The sequence below is a fragment of the Saccopteryx leptura genome, chromosome 3 (assembly GCF_036850995.1).
Source record: "Saccopteryx leptura isolate mSacLep1 chromosome 3, mSacLep1_pri_phased_curated, whole genome shotgun sequence".
NCBI lineage: Eukaryota > Metazoa > Chordata > Mammalia > Chiroptera > Emballonuridae > Saccopteryx > Saccopteryx leptura.
In genome coordinates, this window is record NC_089505.1 from 138,438,863 (window position 1) to 138,455,893 (window position 17,031).

Genomic DNA, 17,031 nt, shown 5'->3' on the forward strand with positions numbered 1-17,031 from the left:
GAGAGAAGGAAGTGATTACAAATTTCATTTTCACTTTAGAAATGAATTTGTGAAGCTACTTAGAATTTCGGTCCTTTCAAGTACACCGTACATCCTATTACAAAACATTTGTTACAGGGCAATGATATACTGCATGCTTGGTACTTGTAGATGGAAAATTAATGATATTTTGTTTATTTCAGAACCTAAAGAGAAAAGATAGAACTCCATCCTGGAGTTTCAAGAAATACATATTGATGTGTATTTTTTAAATAATCACTCTATGTTTTTAAAGAGGTTGTTGATCCTTTGATCAAAAAGATAAGGCTGCCTGACCTGTGGTGGCGCAGTGGATAAAGCCTTGACCTGGAATGCTCAGGTCGCCGGTTTGAAACCCTGGGCTTGCCTGGTCAAGGCACATACAGGAGTTGATGCTTCCTGCTCCTCCCCACCTCCTCTCTCTCTCTCTCTCTCTCTCTCTCTCTCTCTCTCTCTTCTCTGAAATGAATAAATAAAATAATTTTTAAAAAAGATAAGGCTGATGACTCAGGTGTCAAAAATTTTTTTGACCTTTATTAATTCATTAAATATTTTTTTTGTCTGCCTCTAATACCAGGCAGGTGCTAGGTATTGAAGATAAAGAGATGAACAAAAGTTTATATATGTCAAAAAAAAAAGTTTATATATGTCACTTGCCCTTACAGGACATACAGTCTGGTTGGGTAACCAGGTGTTAAATAGATGATAGCGTTAAAGTGTAATATGTGTTTTGAGACAATACATTAGGTTTTAAGCTAGAACTTTACACTCTGTCTCTCACCCTCAGCTGCCCATTAAACGTGAGAGGCTAGGAAAAAGGGACTGTTACAAGAGTGCAAACTGCTGTTTAAAAAAGCATGTCAGCCCATGAGTGAGTAGTCCTGTATCTCTGTATTTGGGTTACATTTTAAAAACTGGAGGCATATGCAGTACCTCTTTCACATTGCTTTTAGAAAGGAAAAACAAAGAACAAAGTAGAAATATGTAAATACTGAAACTTGTTAGATATTTTTCTTAAGGAACCATTTTGGATGAGTTGGAGAACTTAACTTAGAAAAACAGATTGGGATTTATTGACTGAATCGCAGATTGGGATAATTGTCTTTGATTTTTCTCTATAAATTTCCTCTAATGGAACACAATTGACGTTTTGGGTTGTATAATTCTTGGTTCGTAGGCCTGTCCTGTGCAGTGTAGTATGTTAGGAGCATCCTGACCTCTACCCACTAGATGCCAATAGTCTGCCAAGTTGTAACAACCAAAATTATCTCCAAACTCTGCCAAATGTCCCCTGTGCGTATAAAATCACCAATAGTCTAAATAAGATGGGAAATGAAACTCTTTCTCTACATTTTCTTGAAAGATCCCAGCAAGAAAAACATACATTTTGTTTTAATAGTAAGAAATTTAACTTAGGAAATAAAATTGCAGATAGACTTGATAATTTTTGAGACATAAAATTTCTCCTTAGAAAATGCTGAAGTGAATTTGACAACCCATAGTCAGATTAAACATTACACTATACATACTGTCACTATGTCCAGAAATTTTTCTAAACTTTATAATTGTGCAATATTTAGCAAGTCTAAGAGTCTCATTACTTGACACTGAGTTTCAAAATATCACTGGAACAAGATCAAATTTTAAAATTGGCTTGAAAATAACAAATGGGCCCTGCCCTGTTGGCTCAGTGATAGAGCTTTGGCCCAGCATGTTAGATATCCCGGGCTTGATTACCAGTCAGGGCACACAGGAGAAGCACCCATCTGCTTCCCCACCTCTCTCCCTCTCACTTCTCTCTTTCTCCTACCCCCTCCTGCAGCTATGGTTCTATTAAAGCAAGTTGGCCCCGGGTACTGAGGATGGTTCCATGGCCTCCGCCTCAGGCACAAAAAAAATGGCTCCAGTTGCAACCAAGCAGGGGCCCCAGAAGGGCAGAGCATCGCCCCCTAGTGGGATTGCCAGTTGGATCTCAGCCAGGGTGCATGTGGGAGTTTGTCTCTGCCTCCCCTCTTCTCACTAAATAAAAAAATAAAAAAAATAAAGAAAAGCAAAGAAAATAACAAATGAAGATATCTTGGTTTGACTCCATGTTCTTAGCCTGTAAGCTATTTGATTGTGTGAGATGCATGACCCAAAGGAAATGATTAGTTCTCCACTAGTATGCTGATAATGAATAGCTCTACAAAACCAATTAGCCGTAATTCTATCAGTCATTTCATTTGAGTAACATTCTTTTTAAGCGAAAGAAAAACAACACTGTTTTCCTTGGAGATGTGTAATTAAGCTGTGATATTTGATGAGGACAATGGAGGAAAAAGCAGTATGCTTATTAATTTGCTTTTGTTATTCCCACTTGCAAGTAAATTATGATGAAGTGATCTGTTCACAGCAGTTAAGAAAGACATTTGTCCATTTTAAAGGTGTAACAGACCAAATGAATGTGTTTCTAATTATATTTTGCTTTATATGGATGTCTGCATTGCACAACTCTAGGGATTTGCCCTTCAGATGGAAGACTGTGATGGTGCCTCCTGAAATTGTGGAGGAAGAGACACTAAATGTCATTTTTCTTTTTTTTCTTTTTTCTTTTTCCCTTTATGTATTTTCCCCCTGAAAATCTATGTGAATCCAGACCATAAGTAGTGGGGTTTTTCTTCAATCATTATTTTTCCATTACTCCCAATGCCCACTGTCATTGACAGTCATATCAATCAACTTTGTTTTTTCTTTATCTAGCAAGGCTGTGGGTTTTTAGTGTTCTGTATGAATTTGCCCACATGAGAAATTTTTAATGCATCATCATCTATTATAAGACATAAGGTACTACTTTACTGTTATCTGAGTATCCTTCTGTGACTTCTGGGCACTTTGCAATTTTTAATCTCAATTTACAAAGTGAAATAAGACTTAGATTTGTGTTGTTTTGCCTGAAGTTTAAAACAAGCAATTTGTGACACAGATTAGCTTATTAGAAAAAGTACAATGGATTATTATCTTGGACTTTTCGATTTATTTTGCTCACTGTCGCCCCACAGCTAGCCAAAAAAATCCGAGAGAAGTTCAACCGTTACTTGGATGTGGTCAACCGGAACAAGCAAGTTGTAGAAGCATCCTACACGGCTCACCTGACCTCTCCCCTCACCGCAATTCAAGACTGCTGTACTATCCCACCTTCCATGATGGAGTAAGACTTTAAAATTTTTTCTTGTTGTTTAAATAAAAATACTTGTGTTTGTTTATTGTAAAATGTATAGTATTCCTATATTAATAACTCCTTTATTATTACATGAACAAGTAATTTTTTAAAATGTGTGACTCAGTATTCTACATACAGGGAACTGCTCCACCTCCCTGCTCACCTTCTTGTCGTGCTGAAGTTCAAGTTCAGAAGTATCAGATATCGTTTGCATAGATTTGACTAAGTCTAGAAAATTGCAAACATTTTGTCATGTGTCAACTAGTAAGTCATGAATATGGTTGTCTCATTGATTCTGATAATTTGCCTATTTTAAGGGAGTGCTTTTCGTTTTTGATGAAAGCAGCAAAAATTCCCACTTCTTACTTTAGTGTAGATATCACTTTAAAACTACCAAGGGAAATGTGGCTTCAGATAATATTGAAACAGAATTGGTATTTGTATGGTTGAGGATATTTTTATTTATTGGGCTAGTGATATATATAATATATAGAAATATATATATTTGAAGAGTAAAGAGTCATATGATGCTGGAAATTGTAGTGGAAAAATGCTTATCAAGAGGTACAAAGAACTAAATTTTCAATTTGACTTGACCTTAAGATCCTACTGTGATCTTAAGTTATTTTTATGTGCAGGTTTCTATCAGTGGATAACAGTCCTTATACCAATTTTCTAGAGCTGTTTAGAATGAATAAAAAGCATTAACATATTCTAAAAATTTTGAGTGTAAATGTTACCATAATTAATATGTATTATTCCTCTTTTTGCATAATAAAGGCTCTTGAGGTTATACAAGGGATGGTAGTGGTTAAATGATGCTTTGTTTCCACAAGCAGGCTTATACTTATTGTATCCTGGTGGACTATGTTAGTAGCAAGGCATCCCTAAGATATTTTATTTCTTTATCTATATGATATTATCATGAGCCTTCTCTCAGGCTTACCCTGTCTGTGGCCTGAAGAAGCTCACATTAGTTGTTTACTAAACTAAATGGAAAGTGTATACAATTCGGAATGAGGCTATCCGGATATGAAACCGACCTGCAACACAGAATACTCAGATGATCTTGGATAGTTGATGTCTTTGAGCTACTCCATCTTCATTTCTAGAACGGGAACAAAAACAAATACAGGACTTCACAGCATGTCATAACATTCAGTGACATAAATGTGAAAATACTTCGTAAACTGTTACGTTCTGAACAAATATGGTCATAAGTTTATATACTCTCATAGCATAGTGAACTTTTTTTTTTTTACTTTTTTAGGTTTAATCAAAGGAGATGCCCTTTTTTATAATTGGCATAGGTAACTTATCTCTTTTTTACATCTAAAAATAAATGTAGCATCTAGTTGTATTTTGAACTAAAGAAAAAATCATTTTAAGGACTTAGTGAAAAGATAGTACAGCTAGTGCTCGACTTATGACCACGATTGGTTCTGACAGACAGGTCGTAACACGATTTGGTCATAAGTTGAGTAGGCTATATGTACAGTACTGTGAAATGATGTTATAAAAATCTTTAAGTCATATTTTATCATAATTTTCTTTTATTATTGTTATATATCATAATTTTCTTTGTTCATTTTATGCCATTTGTATCATCTATTTCTCCACCACTTTGTTTCTTATTTTTACATTCGTCAGGTTTAAGTAAAACACTGCACTACCAGTACAACTGGTTTAATATTTGCAAAGACAATTTCCTCTTGGTAGACATCTTGGGAGGGGTTTGATGAAAAATATCCAAGACACAAAACACAAATTGCTGTACCAAGTCTGGGATAACAGATGAAATGGTGCACGCAGAGATGGTAGTGGTAGTGCTGCTGTAAGCTGGTCCCACTGTCATACGCCCAGCTGAGCAACACTTGCGCTGCCGGATGCGGAGCAGTCATGGCTAGCGATTGTGGTCGTAAAGTCAAATGGCCTTAAGTTGCATAGGTCGTAAGTTGATCAATATTTATATAGTAAGAGAAAAGCCGTTAGAGCAGGGGTCGGGAACCTATGACTCGTGAGCCAGATGTGGCTCTTTTGATGGCTGCACCTGGCTCGCAGACAAATCTTTAATAAAAAAATAATAACATTAAAAATATAAAACATTCTCATGTATTACAATCCATTCATTTCCTACCGCTCATGTTCATGGTTGCGGGTGGCTAGAGCCAATCACAGCTGTCCTCCGGGACAACACCAAATTTTTATTGGATAATGCATAATATACACGGGTCATTGTATGGCTCTCATGGAATTACATTTTAAAATATATGGCGTTCATGGTTCTCTCAGCCAAAAAGGTTCCCGACCCCTGCCTTAGAGCTATGCTTAAAACAGTGATTCTCAAGCAGGGCTGATTTTTTTTCCTTTCTCAAGGGACACTTGACAATGTCTGGAAACACGTTCAGCTGTCACAGGTAGAAAGGTGAGGATAGTTACAACTGGCATCTGGTGAGTGGAAGCCAAGGAAGTTGCTCACATTCTATAATGAACAAGGTAGCCCCCCAAAACAAAGAATTGTCTGGCTCATAATTGTTAGTGGTGCAGCCTCACCTGTGGTCACGCAGTGGATAGAGCATCGACCTGGAACACTGAGGACACTGGTTTGAAACACTGGGTTTTCCTGGTCAAGGCACACACGAGAAGCAATCGGAGAACAACTAAAGTGAAGCAACTATGAGCTGATACTTTTTGTCCCCCTCTCTCTCCTCCTCTCTAATATCAACAAATAAAATCTTAATAAAATAAATTGTCAGTGGTGCAGAGGTTGAAAAACCCTGGCTTAGAAGATCAGAGAGTTCATCCTGATTTCCTCGGTAGACCTATTGTTGTAGAAGAAACAAAAGCTTAGATTGATTGGCATCTGGTTCTGGCTGGGTAGCTCAGTTGGTTAGAGCATTGTCCAGGTACACCAATGTTGCAGGTTTGATCCCAGTCAGGGCACATACAGGAAGCAACCAATGAACGTAATGAATGTACAACTAAATAAAAAAATAAATGGATGCCTTTGTCTCTCTTTTTCTTCCTCTTTCTCTCCTCTTCTCCCCCCCCCACACCCCCTTCTCTGTCAAAAAAAAAAAAAATTTACCTATAGCATCTACTGGTTACTCTACTCCATATGTCTCCTCCCCATTACTTGCCTACCAGGCGAATTTCTGTTAATGTTTCAAGAAGTAACTTGCCCTGGCTGGTTGGCTCAGCGGTAGAGCATCGGCCTAGCGTGCGGAGGACCCGGGTTCGATTCCCGGCCAGGGCACACAGGAGAAGCGCCCATTTGCTTCTCCACCCCTCCGCCGCGCTTTCCTCTCTGTCTCTCTCTTACCCTCCCGCAGCCAAGGCTCCACTGGAGCAAAGATGGCCCGGGCGCTGGGGATGGCTCTGTGGCCTCTGCCTCAGGCGCTAGAGTGGCTCTGGTCGCAACATGGCGACGCCCAGGATGGGCAGAGCATCGCCCCCTGGTGGGCAGAGCTGCGCCCCATGGTGGGCGTGCCGGGTGGATCCCGGTCGGGCGCATGCGGGAGTCTGTCTGACTGTCTCTCCCTGTTTCCAGCTTTTTTAAAAAAAAAAAAAAAAAAAAAGAAGTAATTTAACAGTCACCTTTCTCTCTAGCTTTCTATTTCTTTTTTTCCTCTCCCTACTTATTTTCCTTTGCCCTAGAAGAGTCCATCGCCCCTCTTTTGTTCCCATAGTAAGTTTCATACACCTCTGTTAAGTGGAGAACTTAAACATATCATGCATTGGTGGTGTCTGCCTCCCCTGCTGTTCTGGGCAGAGATTACACCTCATTCATTTTCACCCCAGCACCTGGCACAGCAGAGAGCTGCTGTGGTTCCTCAAAGCAGAGAAATATGCCAGGTGAGTGCATAACAAAAGATACAAACTCAAGAAGTATGCATAGTATTTGATCTGGTCATTTGGAGGAATAGCAGAAGAAAATAATCAGACATGTTTATAAAGATAACTATATAAAGTCATTGTAGTGCCATTTGGAAGAGAGAATATTGTAAAGGACCCTACATTTTCTAACAATAGGGGATTGGTTAAGGAAATTGTATTGCATAAAAGTGAGATGATAAGATGCAGCCATGCTGTAGAAAAGTATTTGCTTACTTGTGAAAATGGCATACATACATACAGACACACATATACAGACAGGCACATGCACACATTAAAAGTTTGGGAAGAGTTACAACAAAGTGTTTGGGGATAAATACAGTGATTTCCATTTTGAATTTGCTGAGATAAAGGTGGAGGTCTGAGATAGTCATCCAGATATTTGGCAAAACCCAGTGGGCCTACCTTTTAGCAAATACAGTAAAACATAAAATGTAATTTCTACTCTCTAGGAATTTCTCATTTAGTTCAGTTTAACATCCAAGAGACCTTAATTATATTCCTAGAAGGATAATGCTGAGTAAGCAGGTGAGTGTGAGAGGCTGTGCCTCCTTTGGAGGTTGGACTTCTGCATTGAACAGGGACTCTGCAGAGCTGTGATGCAATCTTCTCTCCTCACTAGTAGTTGACAGGTCTGAGAACTGCCATTTGCGATCAATCTTTTAAAACCTGGGCAGTTCTGACACTAAAGTAATCAGAAGATGTACAGATGCCTCTGGTGGCATATTAAAGAGATATCTGATAACACCTGTTTGCCACAGAAGAGGCAAGTGAAGACTGTGCTTTCTCTTAACTGAGCCTTGTTGGCTGTGCATTGAGCTTACTTTCCAGGGACACGTGTAGGAATTTTTGGAGTGAACGCTGAACTGATGCTTCTCCAGCCATTGGCTTAACAACAACACTTTATAAAATTACAATACTCTCTCGCCTTTTTCATGAAGATTCAAAAGTGGAAAGAAGTAAGCGAACCAGGGTAAAAATACGCAGCTGCCTTTGTGCGGTCCCTCACAGAAAGAACATTTTTATCTCCGTTTTGTAACTGTGGTGGTAGCCTACGCTACGGGACACATTTTCAGTCCTCTCTTTCCTATATTCCAGTCCCTCTGAAAACATCTACATTTTGAATCTTAGGGAGTTCATGTTGGAGGTAAGAGCATAAAGAAAGAGACTCCTACTCTTGGAAAGCAATTTAAGGGCATGATTAAAACTTAATTTTTTTTAAGGCCAAACAGATTTGATTTTGAGTCGTACCTCTTTCATCAAGTTAACCTTGGGACCTCACTTTATTCTTACCTTCAGTTTCTTTATCACTGAGATAATACATACCTTGCAGGGTTACGTCCTTATCAGTGAGGTGAAAATAACAATAGTACCTACTTAATCTGGAAATGTTTTTCAGTCATAATTCTTAAATTTGAAATTTATGTACTGCAATATTATCCTCTATGTCAAGGGATACTGTTTTTTCCTCTTATGAGAATAAGTTTTTTTAAAAATAAACATACCTAAATTAAAAAGTAAATTAATGTAAATAAAACTGTTAAGTGAATGTGACTAAAATTTTGAAGATGGTAGATAATGTTAATGACTGAAGTGTATGAAAAGTGAACCCAAGATTGTTGCTAAAGTTCTTCCAACATCTGACCACATGCATTACAGCTATTACAATAAATATAAGTAATTGGACTTGAGATAAAGGATCTTCAGTCTTAGATGTAGATCGTGTCAATTTTTATCTATGGGCCCTATAAACAATTTCTTTATAACTCAGCACAGGCTCAAGGGCTACTTGTTGCTAACACTTTAAGTGCCTGTGACCTATTGACCTTGCTGCTGCTTCGAATGTATTCAAGATAAGCTAATACTAGAAATTTTTTTTTTCACTTTTTGTTTTAGGCCTAGAATTTCATTTTTATTGCTTTATAATCAATCTTTGAATTTTCTCTCTAAGGCTTGTTAGTGCATATTTTTAACATTCCCAGTGCTGAAGAGAGAGGGATTTTAAAGCATTCTCCTATGGGGCATTCTACAGGTTGCACCCTGAAGGCTACACATGATGACAACAGAGAGAACCTACAAAGCAGCAGAAAATGTGATTTTTCTGATGATTTTGATATTTTCCTTCTCAAATCAATTAACTCTTAAAATTCTTACGCAGGAGCCCTAGAAGTTAATTATTTTGTTCAGGACACTGCATCATGATTAGGCTCTCTGTCAGTTTGTGGAAGAAATGATCTGAAGAATTAACATTTTTAGATATGGGGGGGGGAATACATCGGTTAAGACAAACTTATTTTCAGTGGTATCACTTAAAATAACATTTAAAAGTTTGTTTAGCCTGACCAGGCGGTAGCACAGTGGATAGAGCGTTGAACTGGGATGTGGAGGACCCAGGTTCGAGACCCCGAGGTCGCCAGCTTGAGCACAGGCTCCTCTGGTTTGAGCAAAAAGCTCACCAGCTTGGACCCAAGGTGGCTGGCTTGAGCAAGGGGTCACTTGGTCTGCTGAAGGCCCACGGTCAAGGCACATACGAGAAAGCAATCAATGAGCAACTAAGGCAGGGGTCGGGAACCTATGGCTTGCGAGCCAGATGTGGCTCTTTTGATGGCTGCATCTGGCTCACAGACAAATCTTTAATAAAAAAAAAATAACGTTAAAAATATAAAACATTCTCATGTATTACAATCCATTCATTTCCTACTGCTCATGTTCAGGGTTGTGGGTGGCTGGAGCCAATCACAGCTGTCCTCCGGAACAACACCAAATTTTTATTGAATAATGCGTAATGTACACGGGTCGTTGTATGGCTCTCACAGAATTACATTTTAAAATATGTGGTGTTCATGGCTCTCAGCCAAAAAGGTTCCCGACCCCTGAACTAAGTTGTCGCAACAAAAAACTGATGATTGATGCTTCTCATCTCTCTTTGTTCCTGTCTGTCTGTCCCTATCTATCCCTCTCTCTCTCTCTCTGTCCCTGTAAAAAAACAAAAACAAAAAAAATAAAAGTTTGTTTAAAACACCTGTATGCAAAGGTCCCCTGATAGAGGACTGGATAAAGAAGATATGTACATATATACAATGGAATACTACTCAGCTGTAAGAAATGTTGAAATACTGCCATTTGCAACAATAGGGATGTACCTTGAGAATGTTATGCTAAGTGAGATAAATCAAAAAAAGCTAATAACTGATTTCACACATGGGTAGGGATATAAGACTAACACAGACACAGACAGAAGTGAAGTGGTGCCTGACTAGTGGTGGCGCATGGATAGAACACTCACCTGGAACACTGAGGTCTCGAAGCCCTGAGGCCACTGGCTTGAGTGCAGGATCATCAGCATGATCCCAAGGTCACTGGCTTGAGCAAGGGGTCACTGGCTCGGCTTGAGCCCCCAGTCAAGGCACATGAGAAGCAATCAATAGACAAAGTGAAGCAATTATGAGTTGATGTTTCCTATCTCTCGCCTCCCCCCCAAAAAAAATCAATTAGTTTTTAATTAAAAGATATTTTAAAAAACAGTGATGTGGTTACCAGAGGGATAAGGGTCGGGGGAAGTAAAAGGGGCCGAATTATATGGTGACAGAAGGTATTTTGACTTTGGTTGATGGACACAAAAGGTAACAAATAGTTCACGCACTATGGAGATATATACATGAAACCTATGTGTTCTATGGACCAATGTCACCCCGTTAAATTTAATTTCTAAATAAGAAAAAGAAGTCTAACTCTGAGCAAAAAACAAAAAAGTTCATTTATTCCTGTAATTTAATTAACAGCTCTCTTTATTAATTTGGGTCAAGTGATGAGGTTGTAGAAGGTCCTCGACTCTCCCACAAGAAGTGCACAGACACACAAACAGATAATTACGTTCACAGACTGTATCTAGCCTACAGATGTGTTTATCTTGGCCCCACAAGATATTTTTAAAGGATTTTGAATTTGTAAGGTTTAAAATGTTACCAACATTTAAACTTAGGGAGGTTACACATGTTAAAAATCCAAATTTCTATCTTCTCTGCAGTTGGAAGATCTGGTAATAGTGGGTCCATATTACACTGGGCAATAGCTTCTGTGAAGGGCAGCTCCTCTTTAAAGATAAAGCATGCATTCTCCCAATCACCACAGTTCCCACAAGTCCATATTGTATTATACTCAACTCATTCCCCAGACATGTGAGTTTGCAACTCATGATCTGAAAAGACTGTGTAATATATAATGTTAATAGACTTGACTTAAGAAAATGTCTAGACCAGGGGTCCCAAAACTGCGGCTCCTTGAGGCCATTTATCCAGCCCCCGCTGCTGGAAGGGGCACCTCTTTCATTGTATACTGACCACCTGGAGTACTGTATGTGGCGGCATTGCTCACGTACAGTATTACTTCCGGTGACGCAGGAGGAATGCTTCACGGCTCCGGAAGCACATCATATCACTTGTTACATCTAGCAGTGACAAATATGGAACCGGACATTGACCATCTCATTAGCCAAAAGCAGGCCAATAGTTCCCTTTGAAATACTGGTCAGTTTGTTGATTTAAACTTACTTTTTCTTAATTTTAAATATTGTATTTGTTCCTGTTTTGTTTTTTTTACTTTAAAATAAGATATCTGCAGTGTGCATAGGGATTTGTTCATAGTTTTTTTTATAGTCCGGCCCTCCAACGGTCTGAGGAACAGTGAACTGACCCCCTGTGTAAAAAGTTTGGGGACCCCTAGTCTAAACTGACCTGTGGTTGCTCAGTGGATAGAGTGTTACCTTGGAACACTGAAGTCTGGAGTTCGAAACCCTGAAGTTGCCCACTCAAGGCACATGTGGGAGTTGATGCTTCTTCCTTCTCCCCACTCCCTTTTCTCCCTCTCTCTCTAAAATGAATAAATTAAATCTAAAAAAGAAGGAAGAAAAAAAGGAAATATTTTGTCCATGTGCATGTTCTTCTGTGCCAACTTAAACATGCATTCTCATTCTCATTCTCTCAAATTTAAAGAATATAGGTCTTTTAAGCAGAACACTGATCTCTACCCCAGAAACCGGGCTTATCACAGAAAAGAGGCTCTGCTATGTGGTCTCAAGCCACTGTTTAGTCAGCAGGCCCTGCGAACACTTTGCTTTCTACATAAACCAGTCAATAATCTTATCTGCCATATCTTTTCATCTATTTCTCTCCCCCCTTCCCCAATCTCTTCTACAGATGTACCTGCCTGGTGGCATTCTTATTTTTTATTTTTGTTGTCATTATTTAAGAAGAAGAGAACAATGGAGAGGGTAAACTAGGGAAGGAATACTGGGACAATGAACTTAGATTTTCTCTTGTGGATTCAGTGCTATTAACCTCACTCAGTTAATGCTTTTTACTGAGTTAATCATGGTAGGAATTAGCATTACGGCATCCAGACTAGGTTTGAGATGACAAAGTGATATTCTGATGGAGTTAGAATAAGTAAGCAACCTGTTTCCAAGGCTCTCTGAAGCCAGCCACATGGAGGTGTTCTGTAGAGATTTCTCATATTCACCAGGGGAGACTTGAAAAGCTTTTCCCAGATTGCAAAAAGTGAAGAAACTTTGGAACCGTTGTCAAATTGGATCCCTGCTATTTTACAAGTTGCTTTTTCAATTGGGGCATCCACTGAGATTGATACAGTCACTGAGGAAGGCAGGTAGGACTCACCTCATTTGCTGAGAACCAAAATTTAATGCATCCCCAGCTGGTGCCCATTAGAGCTGTATGATTCAGGAGTCACGTCTTATCAGTCTACCTGAAAGGGGTATTGTGCTGTAGGCAAAGCAACAAGCATGGGTTCTGATGAAAAACATAGGCTCCTGGTTACAATTCCCATAAATAGCCACTGTATTACTTCTCTGTGTTAATCAGAGTTCTCCAAAGAAACAGAAGCAGTAGGTCGAGAGAGATTTATTTTAAAGAAATGGCTCACAATTCAGGCGTCCCCAAACTGTGGCCCGGCATGTGGCCCCCTGAGGCCATTTATCCGGCCCCCTGCCACACTTCCGAAAGGGGCACCTTTTTCATTGGTGGTCAGTGAGAGGAGCACTGTATGTGGTGGCCCTCCAACGGTCTGAGGGACAGTGAACTGGACCCCTGTGTAAAAAGTTTGGAGACCCCTGCACATGATTGTGATTATATAAGTCCAAAATCTGCAGAGTCATGCAGCAGGCTGGTGACTTAAGCAGAGCTGCAGTTTCAGTCTGATAGCAGAATTCCTTGCTTGCAGGAGGTCAGTCTTTGTCCTGGTAGATCTTTCAACTAATTGGATGAGGCTCACCCACAAGTCCACTGATTTAAATGTTGATCTTGTCCCCCTACCCCAAGTGGTGGGGTTCAGCCACTTTGCACTGGCAAGGATTTTGGTATTTTATCTTTTATCTTAACAATTCTGATGTCTCTTTTTTCTTTTATTTTTTAAATTTTTATTTTAATTTATTGTGTTAATATGGATTTGAGTGTGTCTCTTTTTTTCCTGTTGGCTGCATTTTACTGTCATCTTACTAATGAAGGTTTAACTTTAATTTTATTTTGTGACTCTTAGTCAATATCATCTGGCTAAACTACAAATTTACTTTTTATGAAATGACTAATATGGTTTTTAAATTAAATTTTTTTAAAATTCATTTTAGAGAGGAGAGAGAGAGACAGAGAGAGAGAGAAGAGAGAGAGACAGGGGAGAGGAGCTGGAAGCATCAACTCCCATATGTGCCTTGATCAGGCAAGCCCAGGGTTTCGAACCAGCGACCTCAGCGTTTCCAGGTTGACGCTTTATCCACTGCGCCACCACAGGTCAGGCACTAATACAGTTTTTAAAAAGTTACTTTTTGTTTAGTTATTAAGTAATTAAAAATATTTTTTGACATTTTTTTATTTAGTGGAAGAGGAAGGGGGCACGAGAGAGACAGGAACATCAGTCTGTTCCTGTATGTGCCCTGACCTGGGATCAAACCGGCACCCTCTATGCTTTGAGATGATGCTCTAACCAACTGAGCATCTGGCCATGGCAGTAATCAGATATTTTAATACTCAAATTCTTGTTCTTCTCTAGAAGAGTCTATGTTTATTCATTCATTTATTCTAGAATACCACTTTCAGAATGAAGGTCATCCCAAACTCCAGGTCTCATACTGTATAGTTAGATCTCCAGGAAAGCTACAATAGTAACTGATAAGTAGGAGCCCAATAATTTTTTTAAACTTTTTGAAAATATGGGTATAATCTCTACTAAACATTTTTATAAATCATAATTTTTAATATCAAATTTTGTTTAATTTTTTGTATAACATATTTTTAGTAGCCTCTTATAACTCTACGCTTCCTATGCTTAGAAGACACACTGAGGTATTATTTTTAAGTGGGAGCTTTCAAAGATGCATATGTCAGATACCTTACAGAAATACTACCTCTAAAGAAAGCGAACACTTTTATACTACAAAAAAGCTGTCTCATTGAATAGTTACTGTCAGTGGTGGGATTCAACCAGTTTGCACCAGTTTGGCAGAATTGGTACCTAATTTTTTGCTGAGTTTGGCAAACTGGTTGTTAAAATGGCACTTGTAATTAGGGCTCTAAGGTGGACACCTGGGCAGCTGCCTAATGAGAAAATCACAAATTTACATTTCTTATAATTTTTTAACCTTCATCTGCACAACAGTATATTCTGAGTGCCTGTAGTAATGTTCATTTCTTCCATAGGTAAAAATTTTGATGGAACTATGCTTGTAATATTTATTCACTTCATAAAACTCATTATACCTTTGATGAAATACTACATTTAATATCCTTGCATTTGTTACTTCAGTAAACAAAACAGAATGTAATGAGAAAAAGTGCCAAACAACCAGGGGGTACAAGCTGTCATTGGAAATATCTTATTGTTTTTTGTCAGGTATTATTTACTATTTTTTCATTAATATTTTAAAACTCTCATAATCTAGTTTTGTGTACCTCTTTTATTGTTCTTATTTAAGTCTTAAATGCATGAAAAATAAAATACCTTTCGGCAAATCATTTTCTTAATGCTTAAAACGGTTATTAAGGCAGAGAACCAGTTGTTAAATTATTTGAATCCCACCACTGTCCCGTCCCGCCACCCCAATCTTTCACAGAAACACCCCAAACTAGTGTTTGACTAAATATCTGGGTACTGTGGCCCAACCAAATTAACACATAAGCCCTGGCCAGATAGCTTGATTGGTTAGAGCATTGTCCTGAAGTGCAGAGATTGCTGGTTCAGTCCCCAATCAGGGCACAGATGGGATCAGCTCTCCCAGAAACAGTTCTTCTTTCTCTCTCTCCCCCTCTGTCACTGAATCAATAAATTAAAAATATATATATATATTTTTAATTCTTCATAGTCCCTTCCAGCATAACAAAATTAAATTAAAATTTTAACAAATTGACACATAAGATTAACTATTACACACCCCTCTCAAAAAAAGGAAAAGAAAATTGAGGTAGAAAACTACCATTGAAGTTTTAAGTTTTTATTAACCCTTTTTTTTTTAGACTTCAGGATTCTGGACTCGTTCCTTGGAGCTTTAAAAGCTGGAGACATCTGCTCTACGGTTTTAAACTATAGTACTAAGCTCTAGTAATCAAAACGGTATGGTATTGGAAACAAAAAAGGAAAAAAAGAAACCACATGCATATATTAATGGAACAGAATGGAAAGCCCAGAAATAAACTCATGCATACATGGTCAGGAAAATTACAACAAAGAAGCCAAGAATATACAATGAGGAAGGGACAGTCTCTTGAATAAAAGGTGACGGGAAAACTGGACCACTATTTTACACCATACACAAAAAACAACTTAAAATGGATTAAAGACTTGAATGTAAGACCTAAAACCATAATACTCCCAAAAGAAAACATTAGGCAGTAAGCTCCTTGATATTAGTCTTGGCCAGGATTTTCTGGATCTGACTCCAAAAGCGAAAATAAGCAAGTGTGACTTTTCAAACTGAAAAGTTTCTGCGCAGCAAAGAAAATCATCAACAAAATGAAAGGCAATCTATTGGGTGGTAGAAAATATTTGTAAGACATGTATCTGATAGGGAGTCAATATCCAAAATGTATAGGGAATTTTAAAATCCCTATACATGTTGTACGAACAACTCAAAAGCAATACACTGATTTTAAAATGAGCAGAAGATCTGAGTAGACATTTTCCCTAAGATATAGATGGCCAACAGGTACATGAAAATATGATCAACATCACTAAAACCACAGTGAGATATCACCTCACACCTATTAGAATGGCCATTATAAAAAAGAGAAAACTAAGAAGTGTTGGTGAGAATGTGGAGAAAAGGAAACCTTCATGTACTGTTGGCAAGGATGTAAATTGCTACAGCCACTATGGAAAAGAGTATGGAGATTCCTCGAAAAACAAGAACCACCATGTGATCTAGCAGTTCCACTTTGGGTATTTATTTATTTATTTGAAGGACAGGAAAATACTAACTAGAAAATATATCTGTGTCCTCATGTTATTGAAGCATTATTTACAATAGTCAAACTATGGAAATAACACAAGTGTCCATCAATGGATGAATAAAGAAATAGCAGTGTATTGATACAAAATGGAATATTATTTACCATAAAAAAATGAAATCTTGTCATTTGTGATAATGTGATTAGAATTTGAGGACATCACGCTAAGTGAAATAAATCAGACAAAGGAAGACAAATATCATATGATCTCACTTATATTTGGAATCTTAAAAAAAACAAGCTTATAGATAAAAAAAGAGCAGGTTGGTGGGGTGAAGGGCAAGAGAAATGGGTAAAGGAGGTCAAAAGGTACAAACTGCCATTTACAAAATAATTATGGCATGGGGAAGTAATGTATATCATGGCAACTATAATTAATATCATTATATATTTGAAAGGTGCTAAGAGCGTGGA

General features: G+C 38.2%; 1 protein-coding gene across 1 annotated transcript in view; it reads left to right on the top strand.

Moving 5' to 3' along the window:
* Positions 1–17,031, top strand: part of CACHD1 (cache domain containing 1) — a 269,698-nt gene that overhangs the window by 139,017 nt on the left and 113,650 nt on the right. The window contains exon 3 of the mRNA XM_066376473.1: positions 3,057–3,205. Within this exon, the coding sequence (XP_066232570.1) occupies positions 3,057–3,205 (149 nt within the window). The remainder of the gene's footprint in view (positions 1–3,056; positions 3,206–17,031) is intronic.